The following is a 19344-nucleotide window of genomic DNA, read 5'->3' as shown; positions in this document are numbered from 1 at the left end:
AAATTTAAAAGTTGGCTGCAGATTGCAAAGTGTGGAGTGAAGTTTATACCAGTGTTTCAAGGGCCACCACACATAACCCATGTACTTAAAAACTAGCACAATGGTTAAAACCACAGCATTCATTGTTCTTGCAGACACAACACTGTAAGAATCTTACCTGGGTTATGTAGGACTGTTGCAATGTCCTCTTATCAAATCAACAACAGGTTGTGTTTGCCTCCAAGCTGTCCACTGATGCACTTATTCATCCTAAAGATGCCCTGAACAAATAGAGTAAATACTTCTATCTAGGTTAACATTTTGTATTAAATCGATTTCTCTCTTTTTGGCTCGTGATTTTTTGTTAATCAGCAACATTTATTTCAAGAGAATCAAATGACTGTAAATCCATTAAGGTTTCCATTTTGCCCTCTTCTTTGTTTAATAAATGACAACCCAATAAAATAGGTGGTGTGTGGTCTTTAGTTTTAAATCATCTTTGACTCTAGTAAATACAAGAACTTTAAAACATTGAAACACTAGAGTAAACAGAAGGGGTGCTTTCTTTCAATCATAACTGTGCTGTGTACAAAATGAAGATATAAGCCTCAAAAAATTTGCATTAAATAACTCATAATAAAAGCTACACAGGAGAAATTTGTTTTTGCCCAATTAATAATTTTTTTGAAGATCATTTTATTTTTGGATAAATTCAGTCTGCCTATGTTGGTATCCATGACTTTGCGGTCAAATGGTTTATATGCTATGTGATGGATGGGTCCTTCTTGGTTATGACTAATAATGCAGTGTATTTTTATCCAATGCTCTTCCGTCTGTAGGAGTGCCACAGGGTCTCATTCGTGGTCCCCTAATCTTTTATCTGCTGTCATTTGACGTGATTGTATCTGAGCACCATCTAAGCAGATCATCCACTGCTTAAATGAGCTTTAAAATCAGGTAATAGTGACATTCATTAAAAAATTATTGAGAGTAGTATATGAAATTTTTCACATGCCTTTTTGGTTAAATAAAATGTTAATTAAAACCTCAAAATCGACACTCCTTTTGAACTGTTTATCCTTTAAGGGATCTGTGTCTCATTTCCTATCAGAAGTGTCTAAATGAAAATAAATTCAAATCTAAAGTTGCCAAAAGTATAATTTTGACAGTCCTTGTAATATAATACTTATATAACAACATTATTTTTCTGAAACATCAAACTTTATCATTCTTATGGTGACTAAGCACACAGACTAGGATGCAATCAGTCAAGCTGGACAGAATCAATTTTTACAATAAATGCAACTTTATTGACAGTAAAAAGTTTTGAAAATATCAAGGAGCACGCAATTTGTAACCGCAAAAACATCTTGGAAAGCGACATGACCTTTTTTAATTCTTTTTTCCCCCCCTAGTTTTATTGAACTAATGAGGCAGTTGTACATCTCGAACTTTGAGGTAAAAGTGTTTTTTGTTATTTTACATCATTCACAAAGGGTTTTTATTTTATTTTTATTGTTTAGAACATTAAGTCATCGCGAGGAGGGGACAAATAAAAACCCATGCCCCGTTTTTACTTCACATTTCAAAAATAATTCACAATTCGGGTAAAAGGAGAAAATGACAAGCACCCATGCTATAGTCCATTCACACACACAAACACACCCCAGCATACATATCAAACCCAAGTGCATTTACATATATATATATATACATATATATATATATATATCTTTTTTTTAACTGTTTTCAAGTACATTTTGCTTGCTAGTAGAGAAACTCAGGTTAAACTATAAAGCAGCAAACCAACAACAATAAGTAACAATACTGAGTTTGGTTTCTTTCATGTTCCCGATATCAACATCATCAAATCATTCACCATACTGTAGCAATAAGGTATTTGGGTGCTATAAAGAAGCAGGAGGTAACATTTCATGAACTTTGAGGAATATGCTGGATAAGATTTGGAATATAGCTGATTAAATACACCAAGGCAGAAACAAACGACACTAAGTAGATAATCACAAGTGAGATAATAACAGAAGAGATTCAAACTGATTTGCTAATAATTCATCTTTAAATAATTTCTTAAATCACTTACATTATGGAACTTGTTTAAAATCTCAGCTGCGGCCGCTGAGTGCAAAACCACAATGGGATTGTTTTAGCTGAGCTGACGGTTCAACCCTCACCGGTCCCGAAGCAAGGTGCAGAAGGCCGGCTCCAGTAAAAACTCACCACCTAAACCAGGTGGTCAGTTATTGTCACTGTTAAATTCATCAGTGCAGTAGAACAATCACAGGTAACAACTCTGTAAAGCAGTCAAGTGCTTCAGTAAAGACGTTCATATGTAAGCAGGGAACCTATTCTAAAAAGTGCAATCCTGCAGAGAGGTAGAGCACCCTGGGTCCATTCAGCGAGGCTCTTATAAGCGACGAAGCTCATGGTCTGATCTGCACCAGTATCCTAAAACTCACTTTTGAAATCTAAAAGCTTATTTCATCCTAATTTTACTCAATGAATCAGCTTCATCCTGAGGCTCTGTTCCACACAGTTAGCTTTGCACCAGGCATGGGCATCGGTATCGATGTACCTATCTTTTGTCAAACCGTTTTCATGGTTTAAAGTCGTTTTAATGACATGTAAGAGAAACGGCAGAGTTAGTTTTCTGTTTGCATGAATCATAGAGCAGCACTGTGATATTTCCTCCTCCACCTATTTCTGCATACTGCAGGTCATCTAGCTCAGAAAAGGCACTTCCATCCTTCCATTGTCGACAAAAAAGTTTAATTTGATTGTTAACAGGGAAAGAAACGGGGTGGAAAATACCAGACCTCCACCCATCACATCTATTAAATCTTTTATAATTACTAAGGCTGCTGGTCATTTCACCCCACCACTTTTTCATACCTTTGCAGTTTTGATTATTTTGTACCAAAGTTTTCTCATATGAAAGGTTGAAGCTTTATACCTGCCGGAAGTTTCATACCCGCTTCGTCAACCAACAACTAAACGTAATTTTCTACATTCTACCAATTGTCTTGTCTAAAACAATGTGGCTATGTGATCATAATAAACGATCTCTATTTCAGTATTAACCAAAATATCAACTCTAATGACATGCCACATGTCAACAGAGTTAAAGAGCCAAAGTGGGGATAAAAATCTGAATAAATACAAATATAATGTGACAAGACTGTTTTGCCTAAAATACTGCAGCAAGACGTCATCATGGTCAGATTTCTGTCATGTTTTTATGAATTGCTAAATGTCATCAAATATTTTTAAAAATGGCAACAAGTATAAATTTAAGGAACATGCAATTTGGACAGTTTTAAGACCTTTTCAGGCTTAAATGTTTTGACTTTTTTACATTCAAACACCCTGCAGAAACATTGTCAATTAACCAGCAAATGTAAGCTTGCCATAGTTCAGTGCTGCTTTATGGAAAGCAAGAAGCCTAAAGCAGAAAATATCAAAATAACAATGAGTAATTAAAAAAAGATAAACAATTTCATTCAATTTTACCTAAGTTATTTTTGTAAATACAGTGGTGCCACCAAAGCAAAGTATTTCTTTGGTTAACACTGTGGTAACCTCATACCGGCCCATGCCTGCTTTGCACACTGTTGAACCGTGCTGTAAACAATATGTGTTCCTACAGCAGTTACCGCTGTAGGAGTTAAGGCAATCCACATCTGTGCTTCGTCTGTGACAAAAGCTCGTCCCACACTCAGAGGCACACAGCTCTCCGTGCACTTGTAGCTCACCCGACCCAGAAAGCACCCTCCTCAGCCGCTGAAGCAAAGCTCTCAGTGCATACTGAATAAAACCTGTTTTTGATAAATGCTTAAATGCTTTCAATAACTGCATGTGAACATGACCTCTTGGATGTGATTGTTTCTAAAATCACCGAGGAAAGGATGACTAGTCGGGTTTCTTGAGCACCAGTTCTCCACTGTTTCTTTTTGTGTGGGTGTGTGTTTGTGTTGTGTGTGAGTGTGTGTTCAGAGGAAATCCCCAAAGAAGGCACTTCTGAGGCAAAACCTGTAGTTTGCCATGCGATTTGATAAGGGAGTGCAATCAGTTACACAATTCAATTTGTCTAAACTAATCTAACTGATGCGTTAAAAAGATTTATTTTTTTTTTTTGCTCACTTGTGTCATGTAGGATATAAATCCACAGCAAGCTCAAGATTTATTTGACTTAAACTAGGGATTTAAAATAGCTGATCTGGTGCAGAACAAACATGAGCCCCCTTTTAGATTATAGCAGTTTACCCCTCCTTGTGCAACCACCTGTCCTCAGCCCACCTGGTGCTCTCCGCGGCTGATGTGAGAGGAAAACTCGTAGCGGTCCTGGCTGGGATGCCCGCAGATGTTGCACTCGAAGGGCTGGCGGAAGCCGTGGCAGCCCATGTGGATCGTGTACATGACGTGGTCCAGGAAGAGGATGCAGCAGTGCCGGCAGTAGAAGGAGCGCACAGGCCTGCCCCCCCTGTCCAAAACTTGGAAATTGTTCCTGGAGGAGAGAGGCGAGCCTGGGTTTCTCTTTACAACACCCGGGAGAACAGGAACCCCTCTATCCCACTCTGGGTCCAAATCTTTGGCCTGGCTGGGGCTGATGGTGGGATGGCCGCGGGGCAGTGCTGGGGTCAGATAGTGGAGGTGATGGTTGTTGGAGGTACTTGTAGGGGCTGTAGCCCTTGTGCTCTGCTCTTCCGCTGTGCTCTCTGTGTCCGTAGAGTCGGGGCAGCCGTTGGGCGAGGTGGTGTGGCTGTGCGCCGAGGGCTGGTCGTCCCGGGCTTCGCCTGCCTCCCGCCCATGGAGGCCAAGGGACATTGCTGCGAGCCCCACTGCGCCGTGGGCTCGGGGGCCCTGGGGAACCACGCCACTGTTGAGGGAACCCACAACGGTTCGGAGCTCTGCCACGAAGCCAGGATGGAGTGGAGGCAGCGAGGGCGATTCCTGGCTCTCGGCTTTACTTCTTGCGAAGTGGAGGTGTGAACTAACCAGACCAGATGAGTCTCCAGCAGAATGGGAGCTGAGGAGATCCCCTTCCTTTTCAGAGCCAGAGGACAGTTCATAAGGTGCTTCTGGTGGTTCAAGGTGCATGTGCTTTTCTCCTGCAGAAGAAATGTGGCACTGATAAATTCTGCTTAGGGTGGAACTTGATACCGAGTGATAATATTTGATGGTTCAGCCCAACAGTTCTTGACTTTTTACAGGAAGTCACCATCTTGCACCCAGCACTCTAATACTGGGATGCAAACTTTCTTCTTTTAATCATTCAATTCAAATTTATTTAATCAAGTACAGCACATTAAACAATGTTGCATGTTGAAAACAGAGCAACTTTTTGTACAGAGGTAATATGTAATAGAAGCCACAAACATTATGTTGCTATCATCTGTTGCTATCAGGGTCCTGTCTTGGTACTGGCTGGATAATTGGCCAGTCTTCTTGGGCCACAATTAAGAGTTAACACCAAACTGTGTCAAACTTTTCACTCATCCAACCAAAACTGCTACTTTTGTGGAAAGGCAAGTGGTTAAGATGGGTATGATCAGCATAAACTGATCAGTATATGGTCAGCATAATCTGATCATAAACTGATCTGGAGACTGCTACAACACCACTGTCACCATTTACAGTGAAGTAAATTTAGCATCAACATGGACTGAGAGATTGATGACTGAGAACGAAGTGCCTGTTACAAAATAAACGCCTGAAAACTTAGATGGACAGTCCAAATCTTTTATGGAGAAAAGTTTCATCGTCAGATAAGACAAAAGATTAAGCTAAAAGTTATTTATGGCTAAGAGTATGTATGAGGAGTCAATTTTTGGCTTTCAAACAACAACATTGAGTTATGTGTTAAGTGTGGTGATGACATTATAATGCGGAGGGTCTTTTTTCCCTCTCAATAATATTCTTATATCCAACAAAGAGAATGAAATAATACAGGGTGACTACCTCTAAATTATTTCGTTTTACTTCAGGTTGATGGCTAAAACAATTGCCTGTTCCCACAGATGATCCAAAACTGATTTTGGAGCAGATGAAGCAAGCCAACATCGACTTTTGGAACAACTTCGATATCGTATTCATAAGAAAAAATAAGGTCTATCTTTTAAAGCTGGGTCTATTGCAGATAACTAACCAATCTGAAGGAGCTGTTCCATTTCTGCCAAGACAAGTGGTCAGAAATCTAGTCAGAATTATGCTGGAAGTTTGTTTTTGTTATTATCATATTGTTATTATTGGGGGTTATTGTTATTGTTATTTAAGAAGTGAGTGAATATCCTTGACCCAGTGACCCATATTTTGAAAAAGAAAATCCTCCTCACAGTTAATCAAGTTGTTGTTTTCACATTGCATTGAGGTGGTAGTATAATCATATCACCTCAGAAGACACATCTGTCAAATGCAATATGAAACGTCCAAAATTATATTTTCATGCTGTTGATGAGCAAACATTTGACTGGTGAGGTAAATCCGAGGAATTACAGTGTCAAACAAGCTCACCCAAAAACTTCTGTGGTGTTGACCTCTTTCGTTTGGTTATGCTGACAGTCAGTCTGTCCACAAACGGCCTTTTCTCATTGGACGGCTGCAGTACGGGTTTAGTGATGCTCTCCATATTTACAGACTCTTCACCTGCACAGGGAGAAGCCCAAGCTCAATAACACGGACACATGAACTAGTATTTGTTAATTCATAAAGGATTTGGATTTCTACTATGTACGACGTGTTACCAGGTGGCATCTGAGAGTCTAGTGTCTTCATGTAACTATGGCAGCGCTCCAGATGTTCCTCCAGTGTGCTCTGCTGCTTATAGCTGCGACTACAGTAGTTGCACTTGAAAGGTTTCCCCACTGTTGGGGAAGGAACTGAAAATCAGAGGGAAAACATTTTAATGATTGCTTGTCGAGCCAGAGATGTAACAAACCAATAACAAATTATTCTATTCAGGACAGAAAGTTAGAGATTTTGTGCATCTATTGGAGGGGATTTTTACTGACGAAGTAGCACCGATATCTTGGCTTATGAGACTGGATTTTCCCTTCGATTAGAAATTCCTGACATCGATATTTGAAGCCCGAAAGTGACGGTAAAGGAAGCGCCTAGCCCCTCACCGCAACCTTCCAGTTTGGTAAGCCATCGGAAGCGCTGACGTCAATTCACTGTAATCCAGTTCGCAGCGATGGTTTCTCTGTAAATGAACCTGTGCGACCCGATCACATCCAGCCAGAACAATTGCATCAACACTGTATGTGAACACCTGCTGTTCACGTATGTTCTCAAAATTGAAAGCGCACTCACATGATTTCCTGTTTTTAAATCTGTAAATGTCACGTTTTTTTTTTGTTTTTTTTTTTACAGAAAATTGTGATGAAGACCTACTTCCTTTGAGTTTCAAAGAAAGGAGAAATGGACCAGTCTAGTAAGTGTACCCACTTGTAGCACTCTTTTACTTGGTTATACTCCATCACTAATTAAGTTCAATGCCTAAGAGCGCATAGGAACTGTAAAGTGGAAGGAGCATGATACAAATAAAAATCAGAAAAGTGTTGTGTATTCATCTCTCTTTAATCTGATACCATAAAACATAAATAAGTAGGTACAAAAAATAGGCTTCCGTCTCACATAGAAGTATCTGCCAACAGGACAACTATTAGCTGAGCACGCCACAAACTCAGCGTTTATGGCAGAAAGAAAGCAGCGAGAAGTTAAGATGCTGTTCACAACAAGTTAGTACTTGTTGTGAAGTACACACCAACTGACTCACACAACTTGAGTCCTAAAACATGGCGGCGAAAGCTTCATGGTTTTTTTCAGCAGGGACAGGAAGGATAATCTTTGATGGGAAGATGCAAAAGACTTGAGACTGGAACAGACGTCCACTTTCCAACAGGACAACAACCCAAAACGTACAAAGAGAGCCAGATTTAAGTCAAATTCTGCTGATCCAATGTGTCCATGACTTCAGTCCCTACGTGAAAAGCAGGTGGAGACATTGTCAAAAACAAGTATCAGTTCTAACTGCATCAAAAGAAGGCTCTATGAAGCCTTGATCCAAGTGGGCTGGATGCAAATGAATGCTACTGTTTTAAGAAGTGACACTTTGCTTTATTGACTCTGTGGACAGTTAAAAAAAAAATTAAAACCTTTTTAAAGGTTTTATTGGGCCTTTATTTGAGTGTTTAGACAGGAAAGTGAGTAATGAGAGAGGGGGAGGACATGCAGCAAAGATCATCTCCACTCAGACCTCTAATGGCCTTGTTGAGTACTAAGGCCTCCTTATACAAGTTGTGCTTTGCCCCTGCGCCACCACAGCACCCCAGTGAGAACTCTTTTTTAATAGGCTTTTATGAGCTAAAGGCTGATTCTGGCTCAAATGTTGAATTCTATGTGGATGCAGAATTTGGAGATCATTACTTTCATAGGCCAAGAAAAATAAAGCGGAAACCTACTGTATGTCAATCTAGCTTTTGCTGTAAGGGAGCTCCCTGATTTACCTGAATGAGTGCGCAGATGACCAGCAAGAGCATCTCTCCGACGGCAGGCATAGTTGCAAACGGGACATTTGAAAGGCTTCTCTCCTGAATGAAGTTTGATGTGGCGCAGCAGGTTGCCCTTCTGGGTGAAAGAGGCTCCACACTGGTTGCACTGAAACGGTCGCTCACCTGCAAACATGTGCATGGATGTTTGGGCTACATTAATTTATTCACCAAGTGTTAATGTCTGCAACGCTTGGTCGTGAGCACCGTTGCCAACGGCTCGTCTCACCTGTGTGGCTGCGCTTGTGGACCATCAGCACATTGGGTCCTATGCAGACCATCCCGCACACCTCACACTGCAGCTTCCCGTTGGGCAGCCGGATTGGTCCCGGTGAGGACGAATTAGGAGTAGCCATCTCACTGTAGATGTTACCTCTGTCTCCTCCGGTTCCGGCAAACGCTGGACCTCCTTCGTCAGCAGGACCCACCCTGTCATCTCTCCCACCGTCGCTCCTCGCAGCCTCTTTGTTCTCAGACTGTCGGGCACCTGAAGACTCTTCATCGCTACACAGCTCAACCTTAATGGAGTCTGTTTTTTGTTTTTTTTAGAATGAAAGGTAGAGGAAAATGCATTAACTTGAATACATGCTTTCAATAAAATAAACCCAATACATACTATAAGACTGAAATCATTTTAAGAGATGCAAAAGCTGACCACTTAGGGAGCGGTGAGGCGAGGACTGCTGGCTGTTGGGAGATCTTACAGAAGTGGCCCGCAACCCAGCATAAAAATCCTGCTCTGCTGATGATTCTCCTCCATTACCTGCAACACAAATATATTGTAACAAAGTAATCATAGCAAAGGGTGCACCGATTTCTGCACTCTGAAAAAATGATTAAATTACACCTTTATATTCATATTATATCTTATGTTTCTTCCAGGGACTCAAACTTTCTTAAAATTGTAGAACATTTTTACTCTTACAAAATATCTTTACCCAGTATTTCTCTGAGAAAGAAGAAAGCAGTAGTCTGGTCCAAAACTCTGCAGCAGAACCGTTAGCTGGACCAAACAGAAGAACTCGCATCTCTCCTGTTTTAATGTCTTTGTCTGTCCATTTCAAATTCACTATGAAATCCTGACTTCACACATTTTTATATGCCTAAAGCCACATACTCCAACTCGGGCCCTTCAGGTCCTCAAATCAAAGTGTACTTGTAATCTAGATGGAAAAGCTGTTAGGATCACTTTTTTCAGAATATTGGACCTAAACTGTTGAATGATCTTCCTTTGTTTTTGCAGTCTTCAGATTCTTGAGTCATTAGAAAAAGCAGACATTTTCATTCAATAATTTTTTTCTTAAGATCTTTTCAAATACATGTTATCTTTTGTCTAAATATCTGTATTATTGAATTAGTTTTTGGACTTTTTAATCATGTTTTATTATCTGTGTTTGAAAAGAACTTTGTGATTTTAATCTATGGATGCTAAATCCCCAAACTAATCATCTTCTATAAGCTCAACTAAATATAACAAACATATTTACAAAGAAACTACTTATATTTGATTGCATTTTAGCAGCAAGATGATGCCTACAAAACTGTCAACTTAAATGTTTCTATGATGATGCATCTTTTAGGTCAGGCATTTGCTGGATCCTCTCTCACTTCTTAAAGATTTGACTTTCTGTTACTGTTCACCAGCAGTAGATTTGTTTAATTTAGTTTATTTATTTAGCACTAATTCCCCACAAACGTTAAAGGTACTTCAGCAAACAGGTCCAGTTCATGTCTAATTAACCTCTTGAATTCAAATATCACAGTTAATTGGTTATCCCCTATTAGTCCTCAAACCTATTTTTTTAGGCCAATATGTCCAGCAATATATAAGAATTAAAGAGAAAATCAGAAAAAAAGGATCAAAAGCCCAAAAAAGAGGAGAGTTTTGGAAAAACTCTCCAAAATCCTTAAGAATTAGAGTCAAATTTTAAAAAGATTTAAAAGAAACTTTTTTCAGTACAAAACACACACACACATATATATATAAATGTTTAAATTTACCTTGTGAATATGAGCGTCCATTACATTCATCAGCATTCATTCTCTCACCAGATGCCTGAAACAATAAAACACATGGTTCAATTCATGATATTTTCTTTAAAAAATAAAATAAAATATATTTTTAAAAGTATTAAAAATAAATACCTTTGCTGTAGTTAATAAAAAATATGCTAATCAGTTGGTGGAAACAAATGCAGAACACTTTAGGCTGTCAGGTCTGATTGTCTAATATCAAATTCACTTAAAAAAAAAGATCTTTTTTTAAAAAAAATCTGAGTTCTTTCTGACTATTTCTGTATCCTGGTGAACCTCCTCTGTCTAACAAATAATAATGAAAGGCCTGACATTTATACAAATCGTCTGGTAAACAGTGTCAAAGGAGGAGTTGAAACCAACACAGAAAAGGTTTAGGGGGTTACAGGGCAAATGAAGAACATTTTCAACATGAGTTGACACTGAATAAGAAGAAAGCAGTTAACTAATGTTGTCAGTTAACATTAGTTAACTGATAACATATATTAAGAAGTCTGTAGAAATAAACTACTTTAAAAAAATGTTAAAAGTTTGACCAGTTTAGTTTTTTTTTGTCTTAATGACAGGTAAACATGATGTTTGCTGAAAGATGTTTTTCAATGAGTGTACTAAAGACATTTTTTAAAAAAGAAATCATGGATGGATGGATTAATGGGAATTGCTGCATTAAATTTTATTCACGGTCACAAACTAATAGTTGGTTGGGAATGGGAAATTATTATACCATTTATCGCTATTGTGAAAAAAGCTATCATTTCAGTTATTTCAGGAATTTGTGATGTTTGCACCACCTGAAAACTATTGGCTTGGTTGGGATTCTTACTTTTGCTAGTTGAAAGAGCTTTATTTCCATAGTTGCTTTTATAAAAGCAACAATTAAATACTTTTTTTTTATGAACAATTAGTGGTGCATTTGTACCATTTTGTGTAGATGGTAAAAAAGACTATACTGATGCTTTTTTTCCCCACATTTTATCATTACTTTTATAATTAGTGCAATAATTGCCACAAATTATTGTGATAAAAATTTTAAAGTCCGTATCATCCATCTCTAATGGTCAGATTTACTCTTTCAGTATATTCAGGTTTAGAACATAATTGATGGTTCCATCAGATATGATAAGTTGTCTTGGTCCTGGAGAAGAAAAGTATCCTAAGACTGTCACAATTTTGGACTGTTTTGTTGACAGACTGATTGATCTCAGTGATATTGCTTCTGATCTGTTCTTGAAAATCTTGTGTTCAAGGAGCTTAAACACATCTTTTTAATAAAGGTTTGTGATAGTTAAGTCTTGATTTAACAAGAGGAGGAAATTCTTCTATACAAAGGGCTACCTTGGTTTGGATAACTTTATTACTTTAATGAATGGAATAATCATGTGAAAACAACTTTTTACATGTACTGAGGTTATCTATGATTTGAAACCTTTAGGTGTGACATAAAAACCAGAACAGAAGCTATCTGGACCAATATCTTTTTACATCAGTGCAACCTGAAAAGCAAAACAGGTTGGCTCTTTACACATCATTTTCTAATAGCAAATTCCTTATTGAGAACAAATCCTGGTTTTCTCTTTAGTCCAAACTGGTCTTAGATATTTAAAGGTTATCTAAAATGTCAGCTTTTCAGTGGAGCACAAGAAACTTTTTCCAAGCCTTTTAATTTCACTGCATTTTTATTTATTTTTTATGTGAAACAACCTTCTTTTTTAGAGTTTAACATGGAAGGAGCCGGGACATTTTTGTTAACAGTCCAAGGTGAGTAATGTCAGAGCATGTTTTTGAAAGATTTTTGTTTTTATTTCCTCTCTATTTTAATATTTTGATCTTAAATGAAACTATGTATTAAGATTAAACATTATACTAAACAATTAACATTGGTCACAGACTGGTTTGTTACCCTCTGAAGTTTTGAATAGCCTTCTGATTCTAAATTGTTTCGTTTTCTTCCCATAACAACCCAGGAGTGAGGATAACAGACCCTTTTTTTTTAGTAAAGAGCTCTAAACATGCACCTGAAGTTCATTTTGTGTCTTTCAAATAATGGTGGAGTTTTAAAGTTTTTGTAGGGTTAAATAAATATCAAAGAAGTTATGAAAATTGTCACCTAAAGACCTCAACATCTGAACCAGCCAGAGCTAAAGTCTTGATTGAGGGAAATCCTCAGAGACTGCAAAGCACTCATATTTTAACATAGAAATAATCATATAATGTATTTTTAATGCAGTAAAACATGACTGCCATATGTGTTCACAAGGGACAGGAAAACTTTGTTCATTTATTTGAAAGAGCAATTGTAGTTCCCAGTATAGGAAAACAACTCAAACCAGATGTTGTATTTACTCTAACTTGCATAACACACTTTATGGAAATAAAGAAGAACTTTTCTCAGTAAAATTTAACATAAAATAACTTCAACAAAGCAAACTGACGCTTAATCTAAACAAAGCTTTAGAGATGTTCAGTGTGATTAAGTGTAATAATCATATCTAAAAGTTTTATTATATTATCTTAAAAGCTCAAATTGGAACTTGTACAAATCAAAGTACATGCTATTTTTTACCCTAGCATTATATTATATTATATTATATTATATTATATTATATTATATTATATTATATTCATTCTGATTTTCAGATTTTTGTTAGTTAAGGTTAAACAGGTCTTTCACCCATTTGTTATCTATTCTTACTCTGTCCACCTCCTTCATGCATAATTGCCAAATAATTAACAATAAGGGGCATATCGTGCACGTTACATAAAACAGTTATCCAATAACCAAGTGACACAGATAGATACACCGAGACCAGACACTTTCTTGCTGACTTACGTTGTCTTTAGACATAGCCGCCAACATGTTTATGTTCACTGGGAGCAGACGGAGCTTTCACGTTAGGAAACGGAAACAGACCAAGATGTACAAGGCGGCAGCACCTCTCGCTCAAATGGATGACAACAGTGGACATTGACTTTGGAGAGAGGGGGAGGCGGAGACAGCACATCTCAGGGAGAATTAATATCCTGGCATTGGCCGCGCATGGGGAGCAACAGGCGCTGATGCAGCCGGGAGACGCGCCAGCCACACCGGGGCACGGCGATTAAAATAAAATAACAGAGATAAATAAAAACAAGGGGACGCGCATCGGCACCAACCCCTGCCTTACAATCCTTTCCTGGCCTTCAGATTGTCGAGTATGCATTGGATCATATATGTTTCCAGATAAGTGTCATGCCTCACTCTCTCTGTCTCTGTCTCTGTGTCTCTCTCAGAGCATCGGCGGCTACTTGGTTTAGCCTTCTCGGAGGATTTCTGGTCCGATCTGCTCACGCACGGCTCCAGACAGCGGCGAGACGCGGCGAGACGCGGCGGCGGCGGCAGTGTGTTGCAGGAGTTGCGACTGAGCGAATTGTCCGCATGAACGCAGCTGTCATCCAACACCGAGCGCGTCAAACCGACCTGGGCTATGTTTCTCACGAGCCGTTGCTATGGCACCCGACCACAAGACAAATGGCATTCACCCGCAGCAACTACTCAAAAACACGCCGATCAAGCGGCGACGGATGGGCGGCGGAGTCCTCGTCCTTACCTGCAGGTCGATCGGCGCGCTCCTTCCTTAATTGCCTGCCTGGTTGTTTGTTTTCCCCAGCGACGGCAGCATCCCTGGGATCTTTTTTTTCTTCTTTCTGTCCTCCCTTCTTTCTTTTTTTCGTCTTTTTTTTCACCTGAAACCCAAACAACTTCCGGGCCCATGCTGGGATACAGACAGAGCTGTTGATCCAGTGATTGTCGAATGCATCGATACACACATAGGACACAAACTATATGTTGACGTTTATAGTTTCATAACAACATAGGCTCTTAGAAATTGCACAATCACAGTGAGAATGTGTGTTTTGAGCGCTATCAGTCTAGCAAACCAGCAACAGGTTTTACGTAAAGGCCCGGAATGTGTATTATTATTTTTATTATTTGCACTTATCTTGATCATTATAAACACTTATAAGTAAACATGTGGATACACCCGATAATGACAGCAGGTAAAAATTAGTAATGACTTTGCTTCTTTTAATATTGCATTTGTACCACAAGATGGCAGCAAATTGTTGTTTTTGGCACAATCAAACAGGTGTAAAATTCTATTGCATTAGGCAAAGTGCAATTCTGTTATGAAACATCTGTTATGATGTTCAGGTTTTGAGAAAAATATTCATTGCAGAACTTTATTGAATAAATTTAAACAGCATGGTTATGTACAAACATAGCTCCAAATAATTGATCTGACATTTCTGTGCTATAGCCTTTTAAAATCTAATAGAGAAAACATTTTTAAATCACCCAGCTAAACAATAGAATTAAAGAATTATCTTATCTTTTGCACTTCTGAAACAAACACCTGCACAAGTCTATAAGTCTTCAAATGAGTGTGAAGTTAAAAGAAAGTGATTCGAGACCATACAAGGTGTTGCATCTCTCTGACTGACAGGAAACGTAATTCCATCAAGAGATCATGCCAGATGAAAAATTTATCCATCCATTTTTTGTCTATACTTGCTTTATCTATAAAGCAAGTATAGATAAAGTATCTTTATAGATACTTGCTTTATCTATAAAGCAAGTATAGACAATAAATGTTGTGTTAGCACATACTAAATGTTATGATAGCAATATATTTGTTAATAAAGCAAGTATATTGTCTATACTTGCTTTATGTTAGGTTCAGTGTCACAGGGGAGCTGGTTTCTATGTCTGCTGGGCAATAATAGATATGCAGAATACAACATGTACAAGTGACAAGTCCTTCACAGGGCCATAAAAGAGACAGGTGTCACAAACAGCCACTCATATCGTGCTTCTCAATTCCAGTCCTCAGGGCCCCCTGCTCTGCATGTTTTAGATGTGCCTCTATACCAGAACAGCTGATTCAAATGATTGCATGACATCTTCTGCAGCCACCAAGTACTGCAGAAGCCTGTTAATCCCCCAAAGATTCAATCCAGGTGTGTGGCAGAAGGGAAACACCTAAAACATGCAGGGCAGGGGGGCCTGAGGACCGGAATTGAGAAACACTGTTAGTGCAATTTAGAACCTGCAATTAACATAACATGCACGGTTTTGGCGGTAGGAGGAAAGGCAAAAGAACACAGGGTGTGGAAAAATGCGTTGAGTGTTCTCATTTAACTTTACCTACAGCCTAAATCTTTCCAAATTGGAAAGTTCTAAAAATCAAATAATAATTTTTTTAAAAATCCATCAAGGTAGATTTCAAAGCACGCTTCCTTTCAGAACACAGAACTTAAAGAAATAATGAGGATGAAATGGGATTTACATGCAGAAAGGCCCAAATGTGAATCTGCATATAGAACATGAGGATGAAGTCAGAATCTTGTTTGGTGCCATGCCAATCCAATGGAACATGTGAAGCTGCCTGCCTGATAAAAAAACAAATTTCCCAAATTTCCAAACGTATGGACAATGTAGAGACAGGTAAATTTGCCCGGAAGGCAGCAAATGCAACAGTGGACATTGATATTTTAGACACTTTTCTTGTTCCATCAGTCAAGGACTGATGATGATGATGAATCTTCCAAACAAACAAACAAAGAGCACTCAAACCTTGCTTAAGAAATGCCTCTCAACATAATAACATGTCCTGTAAACCCTGCAAAATGTGTCTGACACCAACTGACGATTTATTGTAGGAACTGCAACTGAGAGATGCTCAATAAACAAGACATATATCTCTGTACAAGTGATTTGTCATGTATCCACAAACAGATCTTTTTTTAAACTCAAGGATGGCCGATCTGTAAGAAAAATAGCACTACTATTTGAATCTCTGGGGTTTGTGCCATCGCATCAAGACCTCATAAGCTTCTTGGACCTTCATGAACATTTTCTCAGCATCGTTGTTAGGGTTGTGGTCTGGATGCCATGTCTTGGCCAGCTCCCTGTAGCTTCGAGTTATTTCCTCAAGAGACGCCTCTGTCTCCAATGACAACACCTGGAGTACAAACATTCAAACACAAAGAGAATGTCAACCAGAAACAGGGTATGGACATATTAACTCATCACTCATAGCCTGCTCACCTTTAGCGCCTCTTTTTCTCTGTGTGTGTACTCTTTCAGCAGTACTTCCAGCACCTTCCTCCAAGCCTCTTCGTGGTACCCCCCTCCAGTCAGTGCACACAGGATGCGGTATGGAATTAAAAGAAAGTATTCCAGCACACTTCTGAGCCAAGGCAGGAACCAGAAAATATCCAGCAGTGCAGCTATTGAGTCAGACAGGTAATACAGTGTGGCTGTAGTGTTGTAAAAAAAACAATAACCCAGTGGAGCAGAGAAGGCAAGGCAAGCTAGACCAATCCTGTAAAGCCGTGGACCTGAACGAAACATGGAGAAAATGTAGTTTCAGCTGAGTTTTATAAATTCAAGTAAGGGATCTTTGAGTATGTAAAGGAGCTCACCTAGTTTCTGCTGGCTGCCAAGGGCTTTTGGAGGTTTGAACTTGCGGTGCTGTGAAGCAGTGATGCTAGCCACCAAGCTTATAGGAAGAGGTGAGAGAGAGCTGCCGTAGAATATTGGTGATGTCACAAGACACGCAGTGAGGGTTTTTTGGAGATCTGCAGTCTGTTGACCAACACTGGACACCAAGTGAACCCCTGCACCCACGCTTAGGGGCAAAACGATCAAGTAGAAGAAACTGAGGGAGTTTAATCCAATGAGAGCCACCATGCCAAAGTAGATCCCAACACACACCTGCCCCGCAAATCTGACGGGGCTGACAGGTGGGAGTCCCTCTTTGGGCGGCCCTCTTTCTTTTTTTGTATCTCGATTAGCCTCGCTGACATAAGCTGGAATACGTATGAACTCTCTTGCCCAACCAAAGCCAAAACCTCCCAGAGTTAGCATCCACAGCAGAGCATGGCTGTCTCTCCCTAAGTAGAGATGGTGAAGACCCAAAGGCCCACCCATCGCCCACAGGGCGTAGGCTACTAGGACTCTTTTCACCATACTGTTGTAGCAGTGGATCAGTTCCTGCTCTAGTGAGCTGTCATCCTTGTTTAGTTCCTGCAATGAAGTGACAGAATTATGTCTGCTTTCACATTTGAGAGTGTTTTAAAAAATTGTTATTAAGAAGGACTGAGTTTATTTGTTTTTTGGGGGGGAGAGGGGGTTAACCCATGTGAGCTATTCTGAAACTCACATGATGCCACATGTCGTGATTTCCTGATCTTATCGGCCAGCTGTTCCAGTCATTTCTGGCAGAAAAGTCAGAGGGATTTTTAATCTCTGCGATTCATGTCCCTACTTGGATTAATATGTTATATAAATGGGGTTTATTTTAGCTCATAATCATCAAGTCATTTACTTTGACATCCCCAGAAATGAATGCCGTTGAAAAAGAATCATATGAACTCTCTAAGCAGACTGAAAAAAAAAAAAAAAGATTTCAACCAACTTTCTCTATTCACCGAGCCCATCTGTTCCTTTCACAAATTTAGTATTTGGCTTTGTGTCATAAAGGCTGTTTTACTTACGTAGTCCTTAGTTTAAAAATCTTTATCCTGAGAAATCCTTTTCAGTGCTTTCCGCTGTTGAAGTTGCAGCACGTTGTTGCAACAGTTGGACTTTGGATCATGACAATAAGATTACACAGCAGCCTAGATATGGAACATCATAATGACTGGTGGAATAAAAACAAAGTGCTTGATGATCACTTTTTAAAAACAGGATGCTAATGTTATAAGCTTTGAAGATTTTTAATTTATTAGAAGCCTTGAAGGAAAAATAGCCTGCTAAAACATTGACTGGGACAATTCAGTACATTCCAAAATAGTTTCAAATGTTTTCCAGTGGTAAAAATGAGAAACACTTGTTAAAGATACAGCTGATTAATCAGCAATAATAAAATGTAAAACATTCTACAAATCAAGAATGATATAATTATGCATGTTGCTTCGATTGTAAGGCTCTGGTGTGCAGAAAAGCATAAGTTTTCTGCTGCATTGTTCCCTTGTTTTACTCACACAAACAATGATCTTGGTGTTTTCTATGTAAACTCTGAAGTCAGAGTTTCTGACAAATGTCCCTGAAGTCCAAATTCTGACTGGGAAAGTTCTCCAATAAGCCTCATTTTACCTTCCACACAGTATCTAATATGAGTCGACTCCCATGCATATGAAATGTATTGAAAGAAGCTGATCTAAACAATTAAATCTGTGGCATCCATGCTGCACAATATTTATTTGAAATCATATTCATTTTAGAGTTTGAAGTGAAACATGGAAAACACATGTTGTTATCAGTGTATACATATTTTAGTAGTAGCATCACAACAATTGATAAACCCACTGGTTTCCATTTTCTGGCTTGCAACCCAGAGGGGGAGGCTTAATTTCCAGATCTGAGTTCCGACGTCCGAGACACATCAAAGACATTCATTCAATTTGGTTCAGTTTAATTTAATCCAATAATATTTCATTGATCCCAATATAAAATTTGATGATTGAATTTTTTTTTTTATTATTCAGGGTTCTTTTGCTACACATCCTGTCCTTAATTAGATTTGAAGAAGTCTATCAATGAAGACTGTCTATTGTTAGATTGTTGTGTTGCAAAGAAGATGCCTATGGTTCTCTATGGTGTTTTTCGTTTCAGAGAGATTTCTTCATAGCACAATCAGCTCTAGAAACTCCAGAACAACTCCCAGAACTGAGGCAGCCTTATTTATAAGGTTACTCGTTATCCTAGTCTTATAAGAAAAAG

At 38.8% G+C, this 19344-nt stretch overlaps 2 protein-coding genes across 6 annotated transcripts; both read right to left on the bottom strand.

Moving 5' to 3' along the window:
* Positions 1-1270: 1270 nt before the first annotated feature.
* LOC102216837 (zinc finger protein Eos-like) lies at positions 1271-15501 on the bottom strand. 4 transcript variants are annotated; one of them, XM_023339793.1, is made up of 8 exons: positions 14165-15501; positions 10545-10599; positions 9199-9306; positions 8773-9072; positions 8502-8696; positions 6738-6872; positions 6508-6639; positions 1271-5105 (listed from the first exon to the last, which is right to left on the bottom strand). In XM_023339793.1, the coding sequence occupies exons 2-8, from the start codon at positions 10582-10584 to the stop codon at positions 4285-4287; spliced, it is 1731 nt and encodes a 576-aa protein (XP_023195561.1). In that variant the 5' UTR covers positions 10585-10599; positions 14165-15501; the 3' UTR covers positions 1271-4284. The 4 variants fall into 4 exon arrangements, with proteins under 4 accessions (XP_023195561.1, XP_014325138.1, XP_023195554.1 ...); XM_014469652.2 differs by lacking the exon at positions 14165-15501 and adding an exon at positions 13408-13491; XM_023339786.1 differs by lacking the exon at positions 14165-15501 and adding an exon at positions 13408-13491 and having other exon boundaries at positions 8502-8669.
* Positions 15502-15573: 72 nt separating this feature from the next.
* Positions 15574-18200, bottom strand: dnajc22 (DnaJ heat shock protein family (Hsp40) member C22). Of its 2 annotated transcripts, XM_023325599.1 has the most exons (5): positions 18117-18170; positions 17783-17837; positions 17043-17646; positions 16666-16958; positions 15574-16579 (listed from the first exon to the last, which is right to left on the bottom strand). In XM_023325599.1, the coding sequence occupies exons 2-5, from the start codon at positions 17792-17794 to the stop codon at positions 16403-16405; spliced, it is 1086 nt and encodes a 361-aa protein (XP_023181367.1). In that variant the 5' UTR covers positions 17795-17837; positions 18117-18170; the 3' UTR covers positions 15574-16402. The 2 variants fall into 2 exon arrangements, with proteins under 2 accessions (XP_023181367.1, XP_005801482.2); XM_005801425.2 differs by lacking the exon at positions 17783-17837 and having other exon boundaries at positions 18117-18200.
* Positions 18201-19344: the final 1144 nt, after the last annotated feature.

The sequence above is a fragment of the Xiphophorus maculatus genome, chromosome 1 (assembly GCF_002775205.1).
Source record: "Xiphophorus maculatus strain JP 163 A chromosome 1, X_maculatus-5.0-male, whole genome shotgun sequence".
NCBI lineage: Eukaryota > Metazoa > Chordata > Actinopteri > Cyprinodontiformes > Poeciliidae > Xiphophorus > Xiphophorus maculatus.
The sequence above is the reverse complement of the archived record's forward strand: the minus strand, read 5'-3'. Positions and strand labels throughout refer to the sequence as shown.